General features: G+C 47.0%; 1 protein-coding gene across 3 annotated transcripts; it reads right to left on the bottom strand.

The window, feature by feature from the left end:
- Nucleotides 1-1,228: 1,228 nt before the first annotated feature.
- On the bottom strand, nucleotides 1,229-24,383 carry ABHD4 (abhydrolase domain containing 4, N-acyl phospholipase B). 3 transcript variants are annotated; one of them, XM_047862669.1, is made up of 7 exons: nucleotides 24,279-24,383; nucleotides 10,239-10,327; nucleotides 8,852-9,224; nucleotides 8,540-8,694; nucleotides 6,493-6,604; nucleotides 3,521-3,707; nucleotides 1,229-2,785 (listed from the first exon to the last, which is right to left on the bottom strand). In XM_047862669.1, exons 2-7 carry the CDS (start codon nucleotides 10,276-10,278, stop codon nucleotides 2,696-2,698), a joined length of 957 nt encoding a protein of 318 aa, XP_047718625.1. In that variant the 5' UTR covers nucleotides 10,279-10,327; nucleotides 24,279-24,383; the 3' UTR covers nucleotides 1,229-2,695. The 3 variants fall into 3 exon arrangements, with proteins under 3 accessions (XP_047718625.1, XP_047718624.1, XP_047718628.1); XM_047862668.1 differs by lacking the exon at nucleotides 24,279-24,383 and adding an exon at nucleotides 13,747-13,847; XM_047862672.1 differs by lacking the exon at nucleotides 24,279-24,383 and adding an exon at nucleotides 13,634-13,762.
- Between the last annotated feature and the right edge of the window lie 72 nt (nucleotides 24,384-24,455).

The raw sequence follows: 24,455 nt of genomic DNA, 5'->3' as shown, positions 1-24,455 counted from the left end.
TGAACATGAACTAGGTGCCAGATGTGCTCCTTTTCCTTAAGTAGCTTCTGGTCTACAATGAAAAGGCAGACAGCAAACAAGTGACAAGTTCATGAGTCTTAAAGAGGCAGTTGGGGGGCGCCTGGGTGGTGCAGTCGGTTAAGCGTCCGACTTCAGCCGGGTCACGATCTCGCGGTCCGGGAGTTCGAGCCCCGCGTCAGGCTCTGGGCTGATGGCTCGGAGCCTGGAGCTTGCTTCCGATTCTGTGTCTCCTTCTCTCTCTGCCCCTCCCCCCTTCATGCTCTGTGTCTCTCTGTCCCAAAAATAAATAAACGTTAAAAAAAAAAAAAAAAAAAAAGAGGCAGTTGGGTACACCATGGAGACACAGAAGAAGGAGTCTAAGTCTAGTGTAGGGGGTCAGTCTCGGAAGCTTCCCTCAATAAGGAATATTTGAGCTGAGACCTGGAGGATGAGTAGGAGGTACGAACAGTCCAAGTACAGGCCCATGTGGAGTGAACTTTGGAAGACAGGGCTATTTTGTTAAAAAAATTTTTTTTTAAATGTTTATTTATTATTGAGAGAGAGAGAGAGAGAGAGAGAGAGACAGAGACAGAGCATCGGCATGGGAGGGGCAGAGAGAGGAGGAGACACAGAATCCAAAGCAGTCTTCAGGCTCTGAGCTGTCAGCACAGAGCCCTATGTGGGGCTCAAACTCACAAACTGTGAGGTCATGACCTGAGCTGAAGTCGGATGCTTAACCGACTGAGCCATCCAGGCGCCCCTTGGCTATTTTGTTTTTAATTTGAGAGAGAGAGTGAGAGAGAGAGAGAGAGAGAGAGAGAGAAAGAGGAAGGGCAGAGGGAGAGAGGGACTCCTGGATCCACGCTCAGTGCAGAGTATGATGTAGGGTTCGATCCCATGACCCCTGGGATCACGACCTGAGCTGAAATCAAGAGTTGGATGTTCAACTGACTCAGCTACCCCGGCACACGGAAGACAGGGCTTTTTGATGGGCAGTGGGGAAGCACCCAGTTCTCCCAATTCTCCTCCTGTGACTTGGGGCTTGGCCTGTCCACACTCCTCATCCATCCTCTGAGGGGCTTGGCTGACATGACCCATGCCGACCTGGGTGAATGATACATTAAACAGGAGACAGGTGGCATGTAAGCAGATACTGCTTGGGCCTTCTTCTCCACCTCAAGTACCATCCCAGCACTCCTATCAGAGCAATATTAAACATCGCTGCCACCAGTTTTCACTCATTTCTTTATTAATATAGAAAAGGAGCCCAAGGCAGCCGGACCAGTAGTACAAAGCACCAGGAGTTAATACTATTCTGGTGAAAGGGTTGGCTTTACAAAACAGGAGCAGACAGGAGCTGCCCTGGTTCCGGGGCCAGGCCCAGCCTGCCCAGAACCTCAGAGCAGCACCCGGAAACAGCCCCTGGGAGACAGTTGACAGGTAGTTGGGGGGTGGGATGGGCTGGTGACTGTGGGGACAGATGGCAGGGATGGAGGGCCAGGCAGTGAGAACCATCCTGTGGCTGACGAGGACAGGGAACTGCTGGCTGGAGGCTCTCCACTGGACCGTGGGCAGGGGCTCACGGTGGGCTTCGGCCCTGGGGACAGTAGAAAAGCCCCGCAGATACTAGGGGGAGTAAGGAATCCAGACACAGCCCTGGGGTTGAAGGGCCTTTCCCTGCCTCTCCACCAGGGGCCACCTTTGCTCTATACTACAGGTGGGGCTTCAGGGCCCAAGGCACAGAGGGAGGCCAAGAGGACTCCCAGTTGGGAGGATGAGAGGGCAAGGGAAGGAAGCCCTGGAGTGTCCCCAGCTCAGGCATCTGGAGCTGAGACACAGGACAGGACAGTGGCACCCCTGCACAATGGGGCTAGAATGTGGGACAGGGATGGGCTCACCTATGGCCAGTGACCAGGACCAGACTCATGGCAATGGAGCCTGCCTTAGACTTTAGCAAAATAGAGTCAGCGATGAGTCCTGGGTGTCAGCAGACCTGGGTTCTGACCTTAGCTCTCCTGGAGCAGAGCTGTATCACCATGGGCCAGCCATGTCCTGCCCTGGCCTGCTCCTCATCCACTCATAAGGGCTTTGAATAGGACTTCTTAGGTCACGGCAGGGGTTGGGGGGGGGGGGTGGGCGGCACTCGGCAGGTCAAGGGAGCTCTGGGACCTATTCTTGGTAGTTGAGAAGTTAGTAGTTAGTTGGTAGTTAGCTCCCAATCAGAATCTGGACAAAACAGGCAAGGAATGGAGACTAGTGGGTGATGGAGGAAGATGTTTTTGCTTGGAACCTACCCCCACAAAACACTCCAGAGCTGGGAAAGGCTGCCGGGAGCCTCTCCTTCACCCAGGGGAAGAGGCCGCCCTCCCTTTGGCTCAGGGAGGGAGCATGACTCGTGCGATCCCTTCACAACCACCATCTGGGGGACACTTGGCATGGAGAGAATGGGTGGCACTATGCAACCCTTTATGTTCTTCCCCGGGGAGGGAAGCTCAAGGCCTCTCATGGCTTCTGCCTCCAACCCTTAGCGTGGGCTCAGGAGTGCGCTTTTTCACTGTGGTCCTGCGCTGGGGACAGCCCAAGACTGCCTGGCTGGCACGTGTTAGTCGGTGAGGAAAGGACACAGGGGCGAGTAAGCGGACAGGGAGGCGAGAGCAACTCTCTGGCTTTCTCCTCTTCCTCTATGGACAGCATCTCAGTCAACGGAGTCACAGATCTCTTCTACCACAGCATTGAAGATGTGTGGCTGGTCCGCATAGACGTGGTGCGACGCACCCTCAATCTCCTATGGAGAGAGGAAGAGCCCGCCAGGGGTGGAAAGGCCCTTTGTTCGGGGCACCGGAAACTGGTGTCTCACACCGATTCTTTTTCCCTTATACCTGCTTGCCCATCACCTATGAGCACTTACCAGAAACATTGGTCCACCTTTCTCCTAGAATCTGGGCACTTTCCCATGCAGGGGGAGGGGTCCACGAATCCCAAGGTCCCATTCATTTTCTCCTCTGGTTATTCACTGTACCTCCTTCAATGCCAGCCCCACCGCTATCTGCTCATTTCATCCACAGGTCTGATGAACCAGGGCCCATACGTGGCACCCAGCCTAATTAAGCACTCATTAGCAAATGGGGGTGGAGAGGGATAAGAAAAAGGGAAGGCAGGAATGTGGTGGGAAGGCTTGCTGGCAGCCTTTACTACTTGCTCTACTGTTCATGGCTCTGGTTTTGGGTGGGACAGGGGGTCTGGAATGGCATCATGCTGTCTGTGTCTGGCTACTGCACGAGAACCGGTCATTTCCCTGGACCGTGCTAAGCAACAATGAAAGCCCCTGATGACGGTATTACTGAGTCAGCCCTTTCAAACGCACTACACCATCCCCATCTGTCCATTCCTTTTTCCCCCCAACTCTCTGATCACCCTTCTCCATCCCAAGGCTCATCCATGCCCAGAGCTAATCACTGTGTGCGGGGATTCAACGCACCACATTTCCACCTCAATCCTGTGCCTTGGCGGGCCAACATACCATGTCTCGGACATAGGAATCCGGCCGCTGCATCTTTACTTTCTTTCCTGTGCTGGTATCTATCCAGGTGTTGGCCCCGTAGATCATGGTGATGGGCACATCTTTTCGAATCAAGTGAATTCGCTCCAACATGGGGCGCCGCGCCCAGCCGAAGGACTCCATCATGGCTTTGAATGCCGTCTCACCACTGAAGGAGCAAAACACGGTGAGGCAGTTAGTAGAATAAACCCTGCAGCATAAAGTGTCAACATGTTGGTCTCTTCAGACGCTGGGGCAGTATCCTTGTCCTGTGTGTCCCTCTCAGGCCCCAGCACTGGGCGCCTTAAATCCTGGTAAGATTAGGAGGTAGGCCTGAATCTGTGGAGGCCTCCCAGCACAGAAGACAGTTAGGAAGGGACACACGTGTGAAAACCCCGGACACTGAGAATTGTCCAAAGATGCAATGGTTAACATTTACTCAACAAATATTGACATGTCATGCCCTGGGCTGAGTGTAGGGACACAGGAGTCAGATTCACGTGGTGCCGGCCCTGCTGGAGCTCACGATTATCCCACATTTTGGGGAGGCAGGCGTTAAATAGCTAATCATATGATTATTTAACATCAGATTTCCCAAGAATCATGAAAGGGTGGTGGAGCAGGAAGAGAATGGACTAGGGGCTTAGCTTGCTGGGGGTGAAGGAGAGGGGCAAAGGGCTCATGTTAGAGGGGTAGTGAAGAGCAAATACTATGGCAGTGCAAAGGGCTTCCTGATGGGATTGTTACCAGTCTTGTGAGGACCCAGGGGGAGCCGTACTTTGTGAGAAGCAAGGCTCATCTAATCTACTTTGCTCCCCAGCCATCTCCTTAGGCAGAGCTGACGGAGAAGGAGCATAAGGGGTCTGCAGGGCTGGGGAGGAAGCTGACATTCTGAGCTGTTCTGCAGCTTTTGCAGGAGGTAGGAGGCAGGAGACGGGGTGCTTCAGGAGACTGCTGCCCGCCAGGCCCAGCCTGTTCAGGTATTGTGTCCCCCCTCCTTTGGAGCCCCGGAGTGAAGGCGGGCCTGAGTTCTGCACGGGCCAGCAGAAACAGAGTTCTTCCTTCAGACATAGCAGCATGGTGGAAAACTATGGACTCTGAAGTCAGAGAGACACGAGTTCAAATTCTGGCTGGCTGTATTTTCTTAGCAGGTCATGTAACCAGAATACATTTTAATGTTTTCATCTACAAATTGGGGAATTATATCCTCTTTATTCCTTCATTGAAGAAAATGACATGTACAGGGCCCCTCAGGTTAGGTGGAGCAGAGTAGGTAGCCCCCACATATTTCTTCCTGGCCAAATGTCATGTTTTCCAAGGGGCTGGTAAGAGTTACTACGGGCCTGTCAGGGTTACAACTCAGAAACACTCAGGTGGTTATAAAAGTGAGTGATGGTGGGGCGCCTGGGTGTCTCAGTGCATTGAGCGTCTGACTTCAGCTCAGGTCATGATCTCGTTGTTTGTGAGTTCGAGCCCTGCATCGGGCTCTGTGCTGACAGCTCAGAGCCTGGAATCTGCCTCAGAATCTGTGTCTTCCTCTCTCTGCCCCTCCCCTGCTTACACTCCGTCTCTCTCTCTCAAAAACAAATAAACATTAAAAAAAAATTTTTTTTTTTAATTGAGTGATGGTGTTAGGCAGAGAGGGCTATCACTGATGTCATCTCTGCTTTCCCCAGGACACAAAGGAGCTGCGTGATTATATATTCTGAGGCTTAGATTGGGAGGCCATTCATTGCACACAACTAGGTCTGGGACTGGGGAAAGTTGTGAGGAGGGAGCTGGGGTAGGAGACTGGCACTGAGCCCAGTGGGGGCTGACAGAGGGGTCGAGAGCAGGAAGCAGAGGGCTACCTGATTTGACTGCAGAGCTGAGTTTCAATACTGCTGCTTCAGCGGGGCCCTTCAATTAGCTGAGCTCATGTGGAATGCTGGCTAGACAGTTCCCACGCTGCCCCAAAGCCAGCTGGGTGTGAGGCTAATGCTCAGACAGTAATGCTGGAATGCAACCCCCCACCGTCTTCACAGCTTTGGGCTCACGACGGGTGACCTGGACAGGCCTGGCATGAGGCGGGGCAGTGCTGCTGCTCCGGTGACCTTGGCTTCCCCCAGATGCCCCACAGCAAGCTGGCTGAGGCCTCCACAGAGGCGGTGCCACCCACAGATCTTCCTGTATCAGCCACTCACAGGGCACTGCCTGAGAGGAAGATAACCTCCCTGACTCTTCCCTGGCTCTCAGGTGCCAAGAATGCAGATCAGCAGGTTTGTGGGGCCTGCTGTGTGAGCAGTCATAGATAGGAACCTCTCAAGATTCTGGGGACACCCCAAAATGTCCAAAAGGCGTAGAAGGAGTTCCTGTGCCAACAGTAAGCATTTCACGGTGTACAGAATTTAGGTTTTAAATCACACTTTTCCACCAGCCATTCTACTTGTAGGAATGTACAGATCTAGTCACGTGTGTGCAAAAGAAGATGTGCAAAGAAGTTCTCTGAAGCAATGTCACATAATATCTCAGACTGGAAACAGCAAGGAAATTTGAGAACTACAGGCTGGGAGGGAGAAGATTTTCTCTTTCTTTCTTTCTTTCTTTCTTTCTTTCTTTCTCTTTCTGCCTTTCAAAAAATACCATATATTCATATCACTTTTTCAGTTAAAAATCTTTTAAAATGTTTTCCAGACTCTTGTCTGTCAGGCTAACTGCCTATCTCCAGGGGAGAGTAAGAGTCTTCCTCTAGAGATGGACAGCATGTTTCATCAATCTATTATCTTCTCCATCCTTTTGGGCCCACCCCTGGGGAGGTCTCTGGAAATAATTGAGGCTACTAGTGCCTGCGTTCCCCTAAGTGAATGAGAGCTTTGTGCAAGACGCATTGCAACAAAGTTCTGGAGTTTTTCTACCAGCTGGAGTTTCATCTCCAAACCCGTGCACTCCGAGCTGGCTCTGGGAGCCGCCCTCACCTGGGATTCTGTGCATTGCAATGGTAGATATACTCAGATATAGTATCATCTTCAAAGAAGTCTGCAAACTTGCGCTTGAAGTCCGGCCGGAATCGCTGTACCAAGCCAGGCCCTGGAGGGGAGAGAAAAACATGGGAGTGGCCAGTTTGGGGGGCGGGGGGCGGTGGTGGGGGTGTGCAGGAAGACTTCTGTGTTACATTTGCTTGGACAACTTTACCAAATGTTATTTCTCTAGGGGTTTGTTTGCTTTGTACATTTAACTCGATAGTGGCAGACAGAGTGTGTGAGCTGTCTGGAAGCTCCAGATGACTACAAATTGAGAGTCAGTTGGTTACCAAAGAAGGTAGACAGTCCAATGTCACTAAGGAAAGAGGTTATTTTCAGTTCAAGGAAGTCCCAAGCTCTTTTCCTCTAAGGGTCTCAAGCCCATGAGTCCATGGCTGAGATGCTTTTCTCTCACAGTCTGAACTAAGTTCTTTCTCCCTGAGACTCTTGGGGCCTTTTTTTTTTTTTTTTTTAAAGTAATCTCTACACCCAATAAGGGGCTCAAACTCACAACTCTGAGATCAAGAGTGTCATGCTCTACCGACTGAGCCAGCCAGGCACCCTGAGACCCTTAGGGCCTTTTAATATTCTGAAGGTTGCAGATGAAACCACCTGCCAAGAGGCCTCTCATGTTCAGGTCTGTAATAGAATACGAGTGGAGAAGTAAACTTAACTCTGGCATGTCAGACTTGGGCTGCTGTTTTAGAGCAATCTGTTCCCTTCACCTTCCTTTAGAGCACACACATAAGCAGTAGGGCACCTAAAACAGACTAAAAATTGGGCCTGATGGTCAACTTCTGATCTCTCGCTCTCTCTCCTGGTCTTCTCTCTGCATCTGAGGATCAAGGTGTTGAGATGGAGGCACAGCCAGGATCCTCTGGGCCCTGGTCCTCCTCCATGGCTGCCAGCCAACTGCCCAATCATACTCGCTCTGAGGCCCATGCGTGAACCTGGCCAGATGCAAGTCGAGAAATGGGGAGAGTGGTTAGAGCAGGACTTCTCTCTGGAAGAGGGCTACAGAGGGTCTGCTAGAGTCCAGAGTGCTGGGAACTCTAAGAGGGTCAGCTCTCTGCTCATTTACTCTTCTTTTGCACCTGTCTCTTGATATCCTTCCTTTCTTCCTAAACTCCTACCTCTCCTCAAATGCTCATTTTTCTCTTTTATCCAAAGTCATTCTGTTTCTCTTGAAGGGCGTAGAGAGACAACTCTTATTTAGTCATTAGCAATCAATTTGTAGTAATTGGCAACTGAATATTACTATGTGTACATAAGCCGTCACTGCAAGATAGGGGGTCCACAATCTTTTCTACAGAGGGAATCTGCTTGTCACTTCATCAGATTAAAAAGCCCCCCAGAAAGGAAGGGTGCTGGCAGGATGAGGTCAGAAGGCCGAGACCTATGAATTTTACTTACTATGGCTGGTTTTCCCCGACTTCCTTTCCTCTCCTCACCCATTAAAGTTTGCTGACAACTTCTAAGTGGGGAAGATGTGATACCTAACTGGAGTAGGCCATGGTTTAGAGGGGCTTGCCTGCCACTGTGGGTCATGTTGGAGGCTCTGGTTCTGACATCTCCCTCCCACAGGTGCTGGGTGAGCTGCAGAGATGGTATCCAGTGGTGGTTACCATACCGAATCACCAACATGTGATTGTATGTGCCACATACTCACATATGTAGCATAAGAACTCAGCAGAGGAAGAGTCACTTCATGGCCTCCTTCTCTCTCTCTCTGGGGGTCTAGCCAAGGCACAGAGTGATATTTCTGCTCTATCTGTGCCCCACACAGGAAAGCTTTTTGCATGCAGATGAAGGAAAAAAAAGAACCTTCTGAAAATGCAGACAAAGAGATCTAGTTCAGGTTAACAGCTTTAAATAACAATGCCAGGTCTATTCCCACCTCTCCTGGACAAGTGGGGATGGTGGGAGGCTGGATGCAATGGGGCTTCTAGAATGGGGCAGCCTTGGGTTGAGGAGATAGATTCTTTCTTTGCAGGCTACTCACCCCAGGGCCCAGCTACTCGTAGAACAGCCAGTGGATTGGAACGCCCTAGGACAGATGCCACAGCCTTGAACCAGGTTGGGGGTGCACGGATCTCACTGGGGTCAGTCGGTCGAAGAGGAAAGCCCCATGGGTCTACCAGGATGAGGTGTTTAACTCTATGGGAGGAAAAAGGGAAAAACAAGTTGTATGTGCTTAGAGGTACCACAGCCCTTAAACTGCCCAGGAAGAAGAGACCCACTGGAAACTAATACCGTAAGGTTCCCAGTGGGAGAGGGAATTAGGTCATGAGCAAGAGGGGTGGCTCTTCCTTACCTTTCAGGGTACTTGATAGAGTAAGAGGTGGCCAGGAATCCTCCCAAACTGTGCCCGAGGAGGATCATACTGGGGATCCCCATGGTCTCCCGCCACGTCTCTATTGATGTCACAAACTCATCCTCAGCCCCCTCTGGGTCCCTCGGGAATGTTGGCCTCGAGCTTCGCCCAAAGCCAAGCAGATCAAAGGTGTGCAGGGTACGGCGGGCACTCAGTGAATCCATGTTGAGGATCCAGAGGCCCACGCCACCCCCGAAGCCGTGCACCATCACCAGGGGGGTACGTTCCCTCAGCTCGGGACTCACGGTTACCGTCCAGATCTTGTTCTGGTTTGGGAGGGACACATATCGGGCCAGGAACTTGTTCTGGAGGCCTGGGGAGACGGGAATCCAGGGCAGAGCAGTAAGACTGTTTTCTGACAGCACCATCACTTTGCCTGGACTACCATTCCTTGGCTTTCTCTCTCCACTGCCAAATCCCTCCTGACCTGCCTCACCTCCTTCCTTTCACAACCTTCTGACCCATATGCCCTAAGAGATGAACTCCAAGCACTATTTGTAGACCATCTAATCTCTCACAGGGCAGTGCTTGCTCTGTGACAGAGCTGCTTGGGGGGGGACGTTGCCTGGATCCTGAGTGGAGGCTTGAGAGCTGTGACTGCTCTGCAGCCCTACTTCCTCAGGCCCATGGGAAGAGAAGGTATCTGGCTGGGGCAGTGGATGCAGGGCAGGGAAGATCATAAAGGAAACCAGGCAGACGTGACCCAAGGGTCTTGTCTGAGCCTGTGGCTGCTGCCAATCATGGGATGCCTTGCCCCAACATAATGCTGCTCTTGATAGTTGATCTGTTGGAATCCCAAACTACCGTAGTAACCAGGTAGGTGGTGTGCCTAACTGGATAGAATACAAAGAGAGCAATATTAGAGAACAGAGGATTGCTGCTGGTCCTTAGGTAGAAGGTGGTAAAGCTGAGAAGGGCATGTGTGTTTGGAAGAAGAGAGAGGGAGAGAAGGAAGAAGGGAAGAATGGGGGAAGAAGGAAGGAGGGAAAGAGAATATATAGATGAGTGTGTGTGTGTGTGTGTGTGTGTGTGTGTGTGTGTGTGTATGTTGTGTGTTGACAGTTGGTACTGGCTTTGAAGTGAAGTTATGGGATGTGTCAGGAACCAGCATGATGGACAGGAAGGGAGATGTCGAAAAATCACTATCACACAATATGGTATCCTCAGTGCAAATCTCTCCCTTCAAACCACTGACACCACTTACTCCCACCCCAAGCACTATTAATTAATCAAGAATCTGTGGGTTCTGTCAACTAGGCTCTGGGGAGATCCTGTATCCTCCTTGGGCCTCTTGATGGAGGTGGGATAAACCATCCCTCCTACTCACATTGGAGGATCCTGGCTTCCACATTCTTCAGGTGAGACATCGACGTGGGGCGCCAAGCAGGCAGCCAGCTACTCAGCCAGCCTTGAGGCCTGAGACAAGGAGACACGATGACAATCATTGGCAACATTGACACTCTCAGCCTTGCTGACAGTTACAAGAGTTATCGGGGTGTTTCCCAGGCTCAGAAGACCTGCCGCTGTGGCGGTCAGCAATTCCCTGCTGCCTGATAGACTGTTACTCTTCTCCAGCTAAGGGCTAGTAACAACATGCCCTTTGTTCAACAGATACTCAGGATGCCGTGTGTATAACACTTTACAGTTTGCAACGCTCTTTCACATTTATTATCTCATTTGAGCTTTATAACTTTTGTTACTGGTTATCATAATGTTCAAGGAGATCACAAGAGAAAAAATACCAACTATTAACTAATGTTTCAGTTATCTTTATCTTTTGCTATCCCCAGGACCGGATGTTCCTTTAGGGTAGGACAAATTCCCATGCCATCTGCCCTCCTGGCAGGGCCTTGGGGTTTGTGCGTGTCCTTTTCTCAGCCCCTAGAAGAACAGAGCAAGGTCAGTGCCCAGCTGGGCTCTCACGTAATCAATCAGTCCAGCCTGGAACAATGAGATGGGACAGGAACGGAGAAGAAGGCAGGAGACCTGGGTTCAAGTCCTGCTGTGATTGCGTTCCCAGGTTGCCTCTGGCTTTGTTTTTCCAGATTATAAAATGTCTACAAAGCTCACATATGTCCCCACCTCCAATAGCATACGGTAAAATAAAGAGAATCCATCCTGCCGGCCCCTTTATGCCCAAGGAAATTGAAGTCATTGCAGGGTAGAGATTGAAAGCACCAGTTTTGGAGGGGAAACAAAACAAAACAAAACAACAACCCCCTCTGGTTCTGCCATCACACTATCACCATTTACAAGCAGAATGGCTTTGGCCTGATAAATAACCAGTGTTGGAGCATCTAGATATGTTGAGAGACCTCATAACGTGCCTGGGACAAATTGGACACTCAACAGATGAGTTGACTACTCCTTTTCCATTGTAGGATATTTCTCTTGAATTGTGCCTGAATGAAGGAATTACAAGGTGGATACCACCAGCTACAGGAAGGGTCTGTCAATATCGACATACTCAGGCAGGGGTATTTTGTGGGGGAACGAGGGCAACCATTACTTATCCCTCTTGGCCACACACACAGGATATCCTGATACACCATCTGAAGCACAGAATTTTAGATTAGGATGGTTCCTTAGGAATCATCTAGTCCAGCCTCTTTATTTTACAGATGAGGAAACTGATGCCCAAAGAGGCCATGCTGCTGGTGAGAACAAGCAGAAGTACAACCCAGATCTCAGATCCAGGGTTCTCCGTACCCTTCCTCTGGGCAGGTACCTCAGCTTTCCTTTTTTTCTTTTTTAAAGGAGAATTAGGTTTAAAATTTGTTTATTTATTTATTTTTCAGTAATCTCCAGTGTGGGGCTCAAAGTCATGACCCCGAGATCAAGAGCTGAATGCTCTTCTGACTGAGACATTCAGGCCCCAGTCTCAGCTTTTCAAATTCACAATATATAACCACATCTTCACACGGTCTCCGTTTTCTGAAAGGAAGTGTGATCTAAAACCAGAAGCCAGAGTTCTAATCCTGGCACTGCCACTTATCAGCAGTGTGATTTGGGGCACATTATGGCCTTTATCTGTCAGTTTCCTCATCTTTAAGAGACAGGTAATAATAGTATCTACTTCATAGGGATCTCATAAAGATTAAGTGCATTTATGCACATAGAATAATGCCTAGCATAAGATAAATTTCCAATAAATGTTCTTTTCCCCCAGCTAAATCATAAGCTGCATACATTCAACTCTTCAAGGACTGCCAGAGGCTTGCAAGAAATACTGAGGGTTCAGCCAAGAGTGGTGTATCAATGGCTTAAGCCAGATGAGAATTGTCAGTCTCAATCAATCCAATTCTATGGAGACTCTCAACCCTTTTAATACTTCACTGGAATTCCTTACTGGGGCTTAAAGCATGAGCACCAAGACTGCAGAATTTTGCCAGTCTTAAGAGACAGACTTTCTCTCCACATCAGACACTGTGACAAGTCAGACCATGACACGTGGACCCCACATTGCCTTGTATCTGCCCAAAGCAGTGCTTAGGAGAAACGCTGTCCAATGGAACAACACGATGGGCTGCTCAGAGGATATTCTTCAGGGAGAAGCTTTACTTTGCCTCTCTTCTTCACGAGAAATGTTCTAAAGCACTGGAAGTGATATCTGGCACACTGCATCTGCTAAATACTACTGGGGATGTGAGGGCTGGAGTGGGAAATTGAGGCAAGGGGCAGAGAAGTCATTTAGCCTTGAACTTGGCCTGGCCAGAGTGGTCTCTTCCCTCTAAAGGGCTTTTATCCTGTTGGGAGGTGAAGCAAAAGGAGTTCTGTGTTGGGTCAGAAGCCTGGTCTAGACCTCTGTGATTTGGGCAAGTCTCCTCTAACTTTCATGGGTGCTGGCTTCTTCATCTGTAAAAAAGAGCTGAATTACCTGCATCTCTACCAGCTCTAATCTGTGTTTCCCTAAGTCATCGTAACCATTGTAAATTTCCTTTTGGAAAAGTCATCTTCAGAAAGCAACACTCTTCCTGAGCAGTTCCTTCAAGCTCAGGAAGATACTATGGTCATAAAGTTAATTAGTTTTGCAGGCTGCCAGTTCTGCAGCTCTGAAAAGCAGGAACACAGGATCCAGGAGAGGCCCTGTTCTGGTGAAACCAAGGCTTGGCTGGGAGCTGAGTCATTCTGGAAGCAACTTTTCCTTGCTTCTATCAGACTGCGAACTGCTAGTCACACTACCTACAGGTGGCATCCCGAACCTGATGCCCTTGAGACAGTGTCAACAAATCCCAAAAACGGTAATTCTGAAAGCACAGCATTAAGGATCTCGTGATGATTAAAAAACGTTATTAACTAGGGTGGGAAGCGGCTAAGTGTCTCAGTAGGCGAGAACTAAAGAAACTTGCGAGCCCATCACTCCAGACAATCCCAGCGCCGGCGCCCTCTCTCTTTTCTTCGCGAGCCCTTTCCCTGCCGGGCTAAGAAAGGCCCTTGCCACCCCCCGACCACCGTCCTGGGGGCAAATCCCAGTGAGCAGACCCGGCTGCTACCCCCGCGCCCGCATCCCACGAGCGGCGCGGAGGAGCTGGGCCATCACCACTAAGTCTAACCTCTCTGTACCAGAGGAGCGAGGAGCGATCGCGAAGACTAAGCGTGGAAAGTCAGAGTCCCCCGGCTCAGGCAAGCTAATCTACCATCGCTCCCCGAGCTCTGCTGCTGCCTCTTCTGGGCAGAAGCAGAGCAAGCAAACGCAACCCCGGGCCCTCCCAAGAAGCCGACCTGGAAAAGGAAAGGCGGGAAGGTGTCTACAACTGTTCCTCAGTCACCGACAGTCCCGGGATCATGGCCCAGAGAGAGAGAGAGAGCAAGAGAAAGACACAGGATTAACTCACTGTTGCTCCAGATCATCAGCCATAGTAAACAAGCCCTGCCGGGTCGAGCCGAGCCAGCCCATCCCTCCGCCTGACGCCAGCACCAGCTGACCCAGGAAAGGGTCGGATAACAAAGTGGGGCGTGGCCAGGGCCGCGGGTCGGAGGCGCAGGTCCCCAGAACGCCCAGGCGGGACCTGAACCCGGCTGGTGGTCGAGCCGGGGTCTGCGTGCCGGCACAGGGGCCTCTGGGGTCTCACGGAAAAGGACGGGATTCCTGCTCACACATTTGGGGGACAGTGAGGGAGATGGGTAGTACTGAAACAACCGGGTCCCTCACAGCCCTCGTTAAAAAGTGACAAAACTACCCCTGCACGCTCACACCAACTCTGGGCTTCCTGGCAGAGTTCTCTCCCCGCTGAAATCCTCCTGGTGTTTCTTGTAAGGTGATGCTTAAGATGCTTGTGGAGACACTACTATTGGTTAAATGTTTCTACAAAGAGCCTGGGGGCCCGTAACTCAAGTACATTGCCACGTTTTGCAAATAAAAAACAGGATGCCCAAAGCTGAACTTAAGATAAACAACGAATGCTTTTTTAGAATAAGTACATCCCGTGCAATGTTTGGGACATAACTGGGCATCCTGTATTTTATCTGGCAACCCTAAACCTTAGCGACATGTGCCAAGATGCAGTTCCTGTGCTCTGGAGATTTCTCAACCTAGTTCCCAGGAAAGATGTGCTCAATGCCAGGTCTCCCTCAGTTTGGGGAATCCCTGCCTCCCCTACCCTCAGGAAGGGCAAATGAAGTACTAACCTATAAGGCTGGGTCTGCTCTAGGTTGCTGGAATCCCATATGGGGCATGGGGGTGGGGGTGGCTGGCTTATCTCTTAGGTCCGGAGCTTACTTCAGGCTTGCTCAGCAGAGGAGCCAAATCTTGAGGCTGGCTCCAGAATTTACCTGAACTGGTAAACAAGTCCTAATGTTGAGGGAGTTGTCAGGGTTCAGGTCATCCCCTTGGTTAGATTAAAACCAAACTAAGGAGCGATGGAGGGTGAATGGGAGAATGCTGACAGGGACGGGGTTTATCAAGGTGTTTTTCATTAGCCCTCTTGCAGGTCTTAGATTCTGAGATTTCTCCTTTCTTGTTACACAGTGTTAAATTGATCTGATGACCATTATAAGGCCTCAAAGTTAAGAGAATGGGCATGTATAGAGTTTAGGGACCTAGGAATTTGCCAGATGTGGGGCAAAGCAGTACAAAGAGTGGAGTTGTGGCATTCATTCTTTCAACTGGGTGCAGTGGTTCTAAACTTCAGTGTGTATAAAAATCATCTGGAGGGCTTGTTACAAATTCAGGATTCTAATCCCTAACCTCTGAGATTCTAATTTCGTTGGTTTGGCTTGATGCTAAAAACTGCATTTTTAGGAAGTCCTTTAGATGCTGGAGTTCACTGAGACTCATTGGTTAATTAGAAGCATTGTTTCTGGGGTCAGAAATCTGGGTTAAGGGTAGTCTTGGTTTTGCTACATATCCACTACATGCATTTGGGTAAATTACTTAGTGTCTCTTAATTTTCTTCCCCTGACTGTGTCTTGTGAGGATTAACCAAGATAATTCCAATAAACATTTAGTACATTTATGCTAAAATTTATTACTATTATTGTTACTGTATACCTATTCAAAGCCAAACCTTATGTTAGGCACTAAGAATACCGTTATCAAAGGAAATAGACAGGCTGCTCTAGTGGTAAACATAGACTTTCTATCTGCTGCCACCCCAGGCTGTTTGTCCCTTTGCAGGGCTGGCAACTTTATTTTCCAAGCTCAGTTCAAACCTCCTGTCTTCTGAGGCCTCTCCTGACCACAGGGTCTAAGAGAGACCTCCAATCACTCTATTTTTATTTACATTTATTTACATCACTGTATTTTATTATCTTCATAACACTTATCACCATCTGAAATTATTGTGCCTTTGTGTTTACTAGTTTATTATTAGTTTCTCTTCACTAGAACTGAATGAAGGTTGGGGAGAGGGTATGGGGGAGGGTTGTCTGTTTTGTTCTCAGCTTTGCTGCCAGCACCTACAACAGGGTGTGGCTCAGAGTAGATATTCAGAAATGACTGGATGAATAAATGGATAAAAAGTCCAGCTAGGAGGCAGCTGTGTAAACAATTACCTATAAACTAATATGCTAAGTGTCAAGGCTTTGGGAGTTGTATTTTAAATTGTACCTTATAGGAAATTCTGGGCTTCATCATTTCAAGATAGGACAACAAAATCTCTCCTTTTTCTGAAAACCTGTTAAGATGTAGCAGTTTTTTGAGGCAAGGATGACCTGGCTAGAACTGATACTGTATCTCTCTAGACCTCATCTCAGGAGGCAGTGTATTTTGTTTCTGTGTGCAAAACCATCTTTTGTTTGTTTGTTTGTTTATTTATTTATTTAGAGAGCACACATATGCACACGCAGGGGAGAGGGGCAAATATGGAGAGAGAATCCCGAGCACAGGGCCTGACTTGGGGCTCCATCCCATGAACTGTGAAATCACGACCTGAGCCAAAATCAAGAGTCAGATGCACAACCCACTGAACCACCCAGGCGCCCACCAAACCATCTTTATGAGGTACTTCCTACTTGGAAGTAGGAAACGTGTAAATTGAAAATGCCTTTTATAACCAAAGTCAATAGATTCCTTAAGGTGTCTCCAGAGCTGGGATAATTTAGGATTGGGCTGGATCTGCTAGAATTACAGACTGGAGAAGACTCTAAGTGCCTGTTCTAGGCAGGCCTCTGGAGAGAAATTTTCTCCTTACCTTCAAGACAAGACACACTATGTGCAAGTACAACATAATCTATTTTCCGTCTATTGCCATCATGTGTGATTTTATGTATGATTAAAGTTTAAAAACATTTTTAAAAATGTTTTATTCATTTTTGAGAGAATATGAGCAGGGGAGGGGCAGAGAGATAGGGAGACACAGAATCTGAAGCAGGCTCCAGGCTCTGAGCTGTCAGCACAGAACCTGACACAGGGCTTGAACTCATGACCCTGAGATCATGAACTGAGCCAAAGTTGGATGCTTGACAAACTGAGCCACCCAGGTGCCCCTGTATGATTAAAGTTTTAATATGGTCTTTATGGATGGAAACTAGTTTTGACAAACCCTCTTTCCTATGCCTATAAGTCACATTAAATATTCTAGGAGTTGGTGGAGCTGATAACTGATAGATTAGGTCTGGCAGGGATAGAACATTCTTTGGTTTCAAATGGGCGTGACTGTGTTTTGAATGAACTATGAACAAGGTATGACCCTTAGATTAAACATAGGAACTGAGTGGAATAGTTGTAAAGTTGTTTTGTCCAATATGATAGCCATTAATTATATGTGGCTACTTAGGTTTGTTAGAAAACAAAATTTAACCAAGTAAATTTTGCAGATCTAATTGCCTTTATTAAACAATTCATGAGGGGTGCCTGTGTGGCTCAGTCTGTTGAGCATCCAACTCTTTTTAAAAAAATTTTTTTAAACGTTTATTTATTTTTGAGAGACAGGGAGAGAGAGAGAGAGAGAGGGAGAGAGAGAGAGAGAGAGAGAGAGAGAGAGAGAGGCGCAAAATACAAGTTGGGGAGGAGCAGAGAGAGACACAGAATCTGAAGCAGGCTCCAGGCTCTAAGCTGTCAGCACAGAGCAGGACATGGGGCTCAAACTCATGAACCATAAGATCATGACCTGAGCTGAAGTCAGATGCTTAAGTGAATGAGCCATCCAGGGACCCCAAGCAACCAACTCTTTATTTGGGCTCAGACCATGATCCCAGGGGTGTGGGATTTTCTCTCTCTCCCTCTGTCCCTTTCCCCTACTTGTGTTCTCCCTAAAAATAAACAAACAATTCAAAATCTGGCAGTGTCTCCTCTAGCAAATAGAGGGGAAGAGTTTTATGAAATGGAAGGCTTTTATAAAAAGAGGGTGGGCAAGAAAGCTATTAGCAAAAGAAAAGGATTGTTCAGGCCACTTTTCCATAGTAGGGGAAAGCAAGGGGTCTTCTCTTCCTTTGGGGGAGGGAGAGGGCCCATGTGGCAGACTCATTGGCACTGATGGAAAAATTCTTGACTAACCTGTTAAGACTACATTTCTGGGGAATGTTGAAACTACAATTAGATTAGGTACTAAAGCTTGGATTTGGGAATGTAGTGTAAGTGAAGCCATTTTGGGGCGTTGGTTTTCTTTTTCTTCTTTCAGATTTAATTTTTTTTTTAAGTAATCTCTGCACCTGACCTGGGTCTTGAACTCATGACCCCAAGATCAAGAGTCACATGCTCTTCTGACTGAGCTAGCCAGGCATCCCTGGACCTGTAGTTTTCTTTTTAACAGATTTAAATTAATAAAAATGAAAAAGTTTCTTAGTTACAACTGGCTACATTTGAGTGGTCAGTAGTCACAAGTGTTTGGTGGCTGCCATACCTGACAGCACAGACACATCTGCATCATCACAGAAAATTCTATAGAACAGTGTTCCTCAAGCAGTGATAAGTTCAGTCCCATGGTGTGGAGAGTGTTCTGCCCTTGCACAGCACAATATAGTAGACTCCTGGGCACTAGGGAGGAAAAGTGAGGGGTTTTCTTTAAAGATTTGGGCTCCCAAAGATTATGTCAAGGAGGAAGAATTTCCAGGGCGCCTGGGTGGCTCAGTCAGTTAAGCATCCGACTTCAGCTCAGGTCGTGATCTCACAGTTAGTGAGTTCGAGTCCCACCGCGGGCTCTATGCTGACAGCTAAGAGCCTGGAGCCTGCTTCAGATTCTGTGTCTCCCTCTCTCTCTGCCTCTCCCCCACTCGCACTCTGTCTCTCTTTCAAAAATAAGTAAACATTAAAAAAAAACAACAAAAAATGAGGAAGAATTTCCTCTGCTTTCTAGCTGAAGAATCAAATTGACATGACAAATAAAATAAACAGGAGAATATCAAGTCCAGGTTGTCACCTGTGCTTCTTCCAACTGGCTACAAATTGGAGATTCCCATGACCCCCTCCTGAGGTTCAGTAATTTGCTAGAATGGATCACAGAACCCAGGAAAACAGTTTACTGTATTACTGGTGTTAAAAAGAAACACAAGGTCTAAAATGGAGTCACTTTTGCTAAAACCTCACCAAGACTTAATACCTAACCTAACTGCATTTTCTGCCTTTGGAACTTCCTGGTCAGCTCTGGTGAGGCAATCTGACTGAGACCCCAGGGACTTAATCTATGGGAAGGTAACCCTGCCTGGAATAATCCTTTTAGCTTCCTTGTCCCACCCTCCTCTTGCCTACAAAAACCTTCCATTTTTGTACAACTCCTTGGAACTCATTTCTATTTGCTAGATGGGATGTTCCCTGACTCATAAATTCTTGCATAAAGTCAATTAGATCTTTAAATTTACTCAGCTGAATTTTTTTTTTTTTTTAACACTGATTTAGTATAAAAGGATACAACTTAGGCACAGCAATATCGAAGAGATGCATAGGGCAAGGCATGGGGGAAGGGGCATACAGCCTTCATGTTGTCCCCAGTTACACCACTCTCCCAGTGCCCAGATGTGCTCAGCAACCCATAAATTTGCCAAACCTCTCTGGTTAGGCAAATTTTTCCTTTTTACTTTAATGGAAGTTTCATTACAGAGGCATGACTGATCAAGTTATTGCCCATCGGTGACTGAACTCCATCTTCAGCCCCTTTCCTCTCTAGCATGGGGCTTAAAGTTCCTACCCTGGAATCACAGAGTTAGTTTCCCTGGCAACCAACAGGTCCCTACCCTTGAGGGCTTTCCAAAAGCCATTTCATTAACTTAGATTCCAGTGTGGTTCAAAGGGGCCTGTTACGAGTAACAAAAGATGCTCTTTTCACCTTTATTGCTCTGGAGCTATTACAGAAACTGAGGACAAAACCAAATATTGTAACAAAAGATGCTCCTAGTGCTCTTATCATCACTTAGGAAATTATGAGAGTTTTGGGAGCTCTGTGCCAGGAACAGGGGTGAAGACTGAATACACATTTCTTACATTAAAAAATATAAAGAAGGGGGTGTTAGCCACACTGGGGCAAATTTAAAAGGTGGAGCTGTTATATACAATACTTAAGAAAACCAAAAGGAGGGCTCTGAAGGACAAAATATACAGGGAAGAAGAATTGGAAAAAACTCTTCTTTCCCATGCAGAGATTTCCTTTAGAAGAGTCCTTTTCTCTGCAAGATTTGTATTTTGATAAAGAGTGTCATTTCTTACTGTACAGAGACACTGTAAAGTCATGGCCTTTGCCTGTAAGGGGACCCTCTTGCCCCTCCACTTTCCTATTGTTTTATGATGTTGAGTGTTGAATAGCAGAACATGCCACCCCAAAATATGTCACTGTACCATAAAGATTATTTTGAGCCAAAGGCAATTGAGAAGAAGCAGATACAAGAAAAGCTCTCAGCCTCCTCCTATTTGTGTAAAAGTAAGACTTAACTTTGTAGATGTGCCTTCTCCCTCCCCCGCCCCCCTTACAAAGGAAGAACAGAAGCATTCTAGATCCTTATCAACCCAGAGAGGGCACCAGAGGAATCTACGTAACAAACTCTCCTAACTAACCCTTATTTTTTATTAATTCCCTCATATATTTTTACCTTCCCACAATTTGCTGCCCTAGGAACTCAAAGTCTTTTTTCTTTGTCATTTCTCCAAAAGTGTATTCCTTTTTTGTTAAGGTGATGTTGTTACAAACAAGACAACAGGCTCTAAGTGGAGTCACTTATACTAGGCCCTACATCATCAAATATTAGTTTTGACTTTCCCAGAAATGGTAACAATCTGGAATTACCTAATTAGCCTTAATCAGTTAGTGGGCCTGATAGATCCCTGCCATCCCCTGAAGGAAAGTGACCTTGATATAACCAATCTGCTTTTTGTCATTATAACTTCCTAGTCCCAGCTCCCTTCTGCCTATAAAAGTCTTTCATTTTGTATAGCTCCTCAGAGCTCCTTTCTGTTAGATTGAATATTGCCTGATTATGGATCATTGGATAAAGCCAGTAAGATCTTTGAAATGTACTCAGCTGAATTTTGTTTTTTAAGGTGATATAAGCCCAAGTTCTAACCACCCCTTTGAGTTACTCATAAATGGGTACTCCCATGTGTATATACGATGCATATGTTAATAAACTTCTGTTTGTTTTCTCTTGTTAATCTGTCTTTTTTTAGTCTAATTTACAGGGCCAATAAAACTAAGATGGTTAGAGGGAAGAGTTTTTCCTCTCCAACAGTGTTTTTGTAATAAAACCTCTAAGGTCTATTCTGACTTCAGCTTCAATTTATAAATTTGTAGTCTTTCAGTGCCATCTCTTGCGTGCCCAAAATACTGGGGGCTCTGTGGTTTGCCCAACTTGTAATTATTCAGAGAACTAGAGGAATCATAGTTAATCACCAGTACTAATGGTTGTTAAGAACAAACATTTACTGAGTGTCAAATACTATGTTAAGTGCTTAGTGTCAACATCTCATTTAGTCCTCACAACTGTTAAAAAACAAGTTAACCAAGTAAATTTTGAAGACTTAATTGGCTTTTTAAAACGATTCATGAATTGGGTAGCATTTCATTAGCAAATAGAGGGGAATGCTGAGGAGTTTTACAAAATGGGGGTTTTTTATAGAAAGAGGGCAGGGCAAGAAAGTTATTAGCCAAAGGAAAGGATTGTTCAGGCCACTTTTCCATGGTGGGGGGAAAGCAAGGGGTCTTATCTTCCTTTGAGGGATGGAGAGGGCCTGTGTGGCAGACTCACTGGTGCTGACTGAAAAATTCCCGACTGGTTAAGACTACATTTCTGGGAGATGTTGAAACTGCAATTAGATTATGCATTAAGCCCTGGTTTGAGGACTAAGCCTAAGCAGTGCCATTTTGGGCCTATGTCTCTCTTTTTAACATAACATTCCAATGATCTTGCTATCGTTATTTCATAGAAAAGGAAAATGAGCTGCCAGACTAACTTGTCATGAATTAGACAATTAGTAAACAGCAGAATCAATGTTCCAACACGGGACTGGCTGACTGGGAAGGCTGCACTCTTATCCATTATTGTGACCCTGAATTTTTACATACATTAACATTTTGATTTTAACTATTAAAATCAGATCGCCTGGGTGGTGCAGTAGGTTAAGCATCCAACTCTTGATTTTGGCTCAGGTCATGATCCCAGGGTCTTCTTGGGCTTGAGCCCCATGTCGGGCTCAGCACTGAGCATGGAGCCTGTTTATGATTCTTTCTCTCCCTCTGCCCCTCTTCCCCACTCATCTGTGCGCTCTCTCTCTAAAACAAACAAAAAGAACATTTAAAAAAATGAATAAATGTACAAACGATTGAAATCAATACTAGTATTAGCAATTTCCTATTGGCAGAGAAGTCAAAAATGTTTCCGTGATTATAGAATCATAAACTGAACACAGAACAAGACCTTTTCTTGATGTTTTAAGTAGTCCAGAACAGCTTTAGTTTATTATACTGGTGTTTGACTTTGCAGGTCTCAGAAAAGAATGCACTTGGTAAGTGAATTTGGTATTTTTCATCTCTTCTGCTTTCCCCCTTTGGGAGTTCCTGTGGAGATGCTAATGATGATAGTTGACATGGATCAAAGGCAGACAAAGCATAAGGGAGAAACTGCTGGAAGGAGCCTGGCTGATGGAACAGAAACCCCTTGAGAAATTCACTCCTGAATGATTAAAAGGCATCAGCCTAGCCTTTAAAGTCTGAAGTTGAATACTGGTGAGAAAGCTACCCTCCTACTTGCTGATGAGGCAGGGAGAAAGGTTCAACTTGTCAGAGAAACTGAAGGTTCCTGCTTTATTATATTGAAATGGGAACCAGCCTGGTTATTCACACTTTTTTTCCCTTTCCTTCTCAGCAACATAAGAGAGTTTAGACTGCACTTAAGTTCATATAGCAGCAGTGCAAATCTCTGTGGGTGTGAATATGAATATACCTCTTCAAATAGATTGCAAAGCTTTCTTTCTTTCCTTTAATTAATTAATTCATTATTTTTCACAGCGGTTAGGGGCAGAAGGAGAGAGAGAATCACAAACAGGCTCCATGCTTGGAGCCTGACCCTGGGGTTGATCTCAGGACTGTGAGATCATGATCTGACCAAAATCAAGAGTCTGACGCTTAACCGACTGAGCCACCCAGGTGCCCCATAAAGCTTTCTGAGGACATGAATTATTTCTCTTTCTAGAACCTGACCAAGGTTTTCCTCACCACTGCTAAATGGCACATTTGTTGATGGTGATATAGCTTCCAGTTTAACAAGAAAAAATGAAAATGCAGAACCCTTGTCTTTAGTTGCTGCTTTAGGAATTTTGATTGAGTACCTAGGATAGCTCAAATTTGTTAATAAGCGTAAAAAGCACCTGGTTATGTACAACCTGCAGCTGAAAGATGAGATGAACTTGAGCTGGAAGGTCAGATTAATGTGAAATTAAAAGTGCAGCAAAAGCCAGAAATTAAAGTGGATCTTATTTTTTTTTAAGTTAAAACGCTAAGTAAAAATAGGCAATTCCACGTGTTAAATACAAAACTACAAACCTTTAGTTTCCCCTGCAAAATGAGTTGGGGGTGGTGGTGGTGGTGGTGGTGGTAGGGTTTGAACCAAGCAATGCTCTTATGGGACTTTTGACGCTGATATTCTGGGATATAACACAGGATTCAAGATGCTAGCTTGGAGTAAAAGGTTGCTAAACTTGATCATTTATTGTCTTCACATTAATCGACTGTTTTCTCTTGCTCCCCGCCCCAAACACAGGCCCCTTTAAGACCGCATCTGAAGGGCCCCTGGGTGGGTCAGCGGGTTAAGCATCCGATTTGGGTTCAGGTCATAATCTCCAGGTTCCTGAGTTCAAGCCCCACATCAGGTTCGCTGCTGTCAGCGCCGATCCTGCTTCGGATCCTCTCCCCACCACCTCTGCCCCTCCCTCACTGGTGCTCAATCTCTCTCTCTCTCTCTCTCCCTCAAAAAACAAACTTAAAAAAAAAAAAAAGAGACCATATCTGATTGGCCCAACGGTACCTACAATTTAGCACAACGCTACGAGGAGGCGACCAGTAAATGTTAGCTGAATTACAATGTCTGTGAATTTAGGTTCTACTGTGCTTATTCGTAAGCGCTCCCAGAGCCAGATCTCAGTCCAGTTCAGGACCAGGTAGAGGTCAAGCTCCCTCCCTCCTCCATCCGTCCCACACTTCCCTCCGCCCATAACCAAGGGTAAACTGGTGCTTGCGCAGTGATTAGCAGCGGTGTTTCTCAGTAAAGGGGAACTTAACTTGCCCTAGTGATCTGGGACAGGCATCTGCCCTTAACAGCTAGGGCGGCTCGGGTGCTGAACCCCGGTAGCACTAGACATTGCCTCACTTCCGATCCAGTTAATCTTTGAAGACGCCAGTGGTCCAAAGAAAGCCCGAATCCTAGGGGAGCTACGCCTTCCTTTGTAAAACCTGTCCCCGTCTTCCTCTCACGCTATCCTGTTGCTAGAGCAACTGTGGGCGTCACCCACCTGACCGCGGAAGTAGGACAAAAAGAGTACACGTCTCCAGGCCACGAACAGATCCATTGCGCAGGCGCATTAGCTTTCTCTGGCCGCAGCGCTCATTCTGTGGATGTATTCTGCGTCTGCGCATTAGTTGTTTCGCGCCCTGGCCTGCGTGTACGCCTGCGCAAAGTGGCAAATCGG

The sequence above is a fragment of the Prionailurus viverrinus genome, chromosome B3 (assembly GCF_022837055.1).
Source record: "Prionailurus viverrinus isolate Anna chromosome B3, UM_Priviv_1.0, whole genome shotgun sequence".
NCBI lineage: Eukaryota > Metazoa > Chordata > Mammalia > Carnivora > Felidae > Prionailurus > Prionailurus viverrinus.
The sequence above is the reverse complement of the archived record's forward strand: the minus strand, read 5'-3'. Positions and strand labels throughout refer to the sequence as shown.

Bases quoted from the DNA above. Each gene is read 5' to 3' on its own strand.
- ABHD4 (XM_047862668.1), bottom strand. From the start codon at position 13,808: ATGGGCTGGCTCGGCTCGACCCGGCAGGGCTTGTTTACTATGGCTGAT. The intron at 9,225-10,238 runs GTGAGTAGGAGG...CCGTCTCCCCAG, and splicing joins GGAAGCCAGGATCCTCCAAT to GCCTCCAGAACAAGTTCCTG. The intron at 3,708-6,492 runs GTGAGGGCGGCT...TTGCTCCTTCAG, and splicing joins TGCAATGCACAGAATCCCAG to TGGTGAGACGGCATTCAAAG.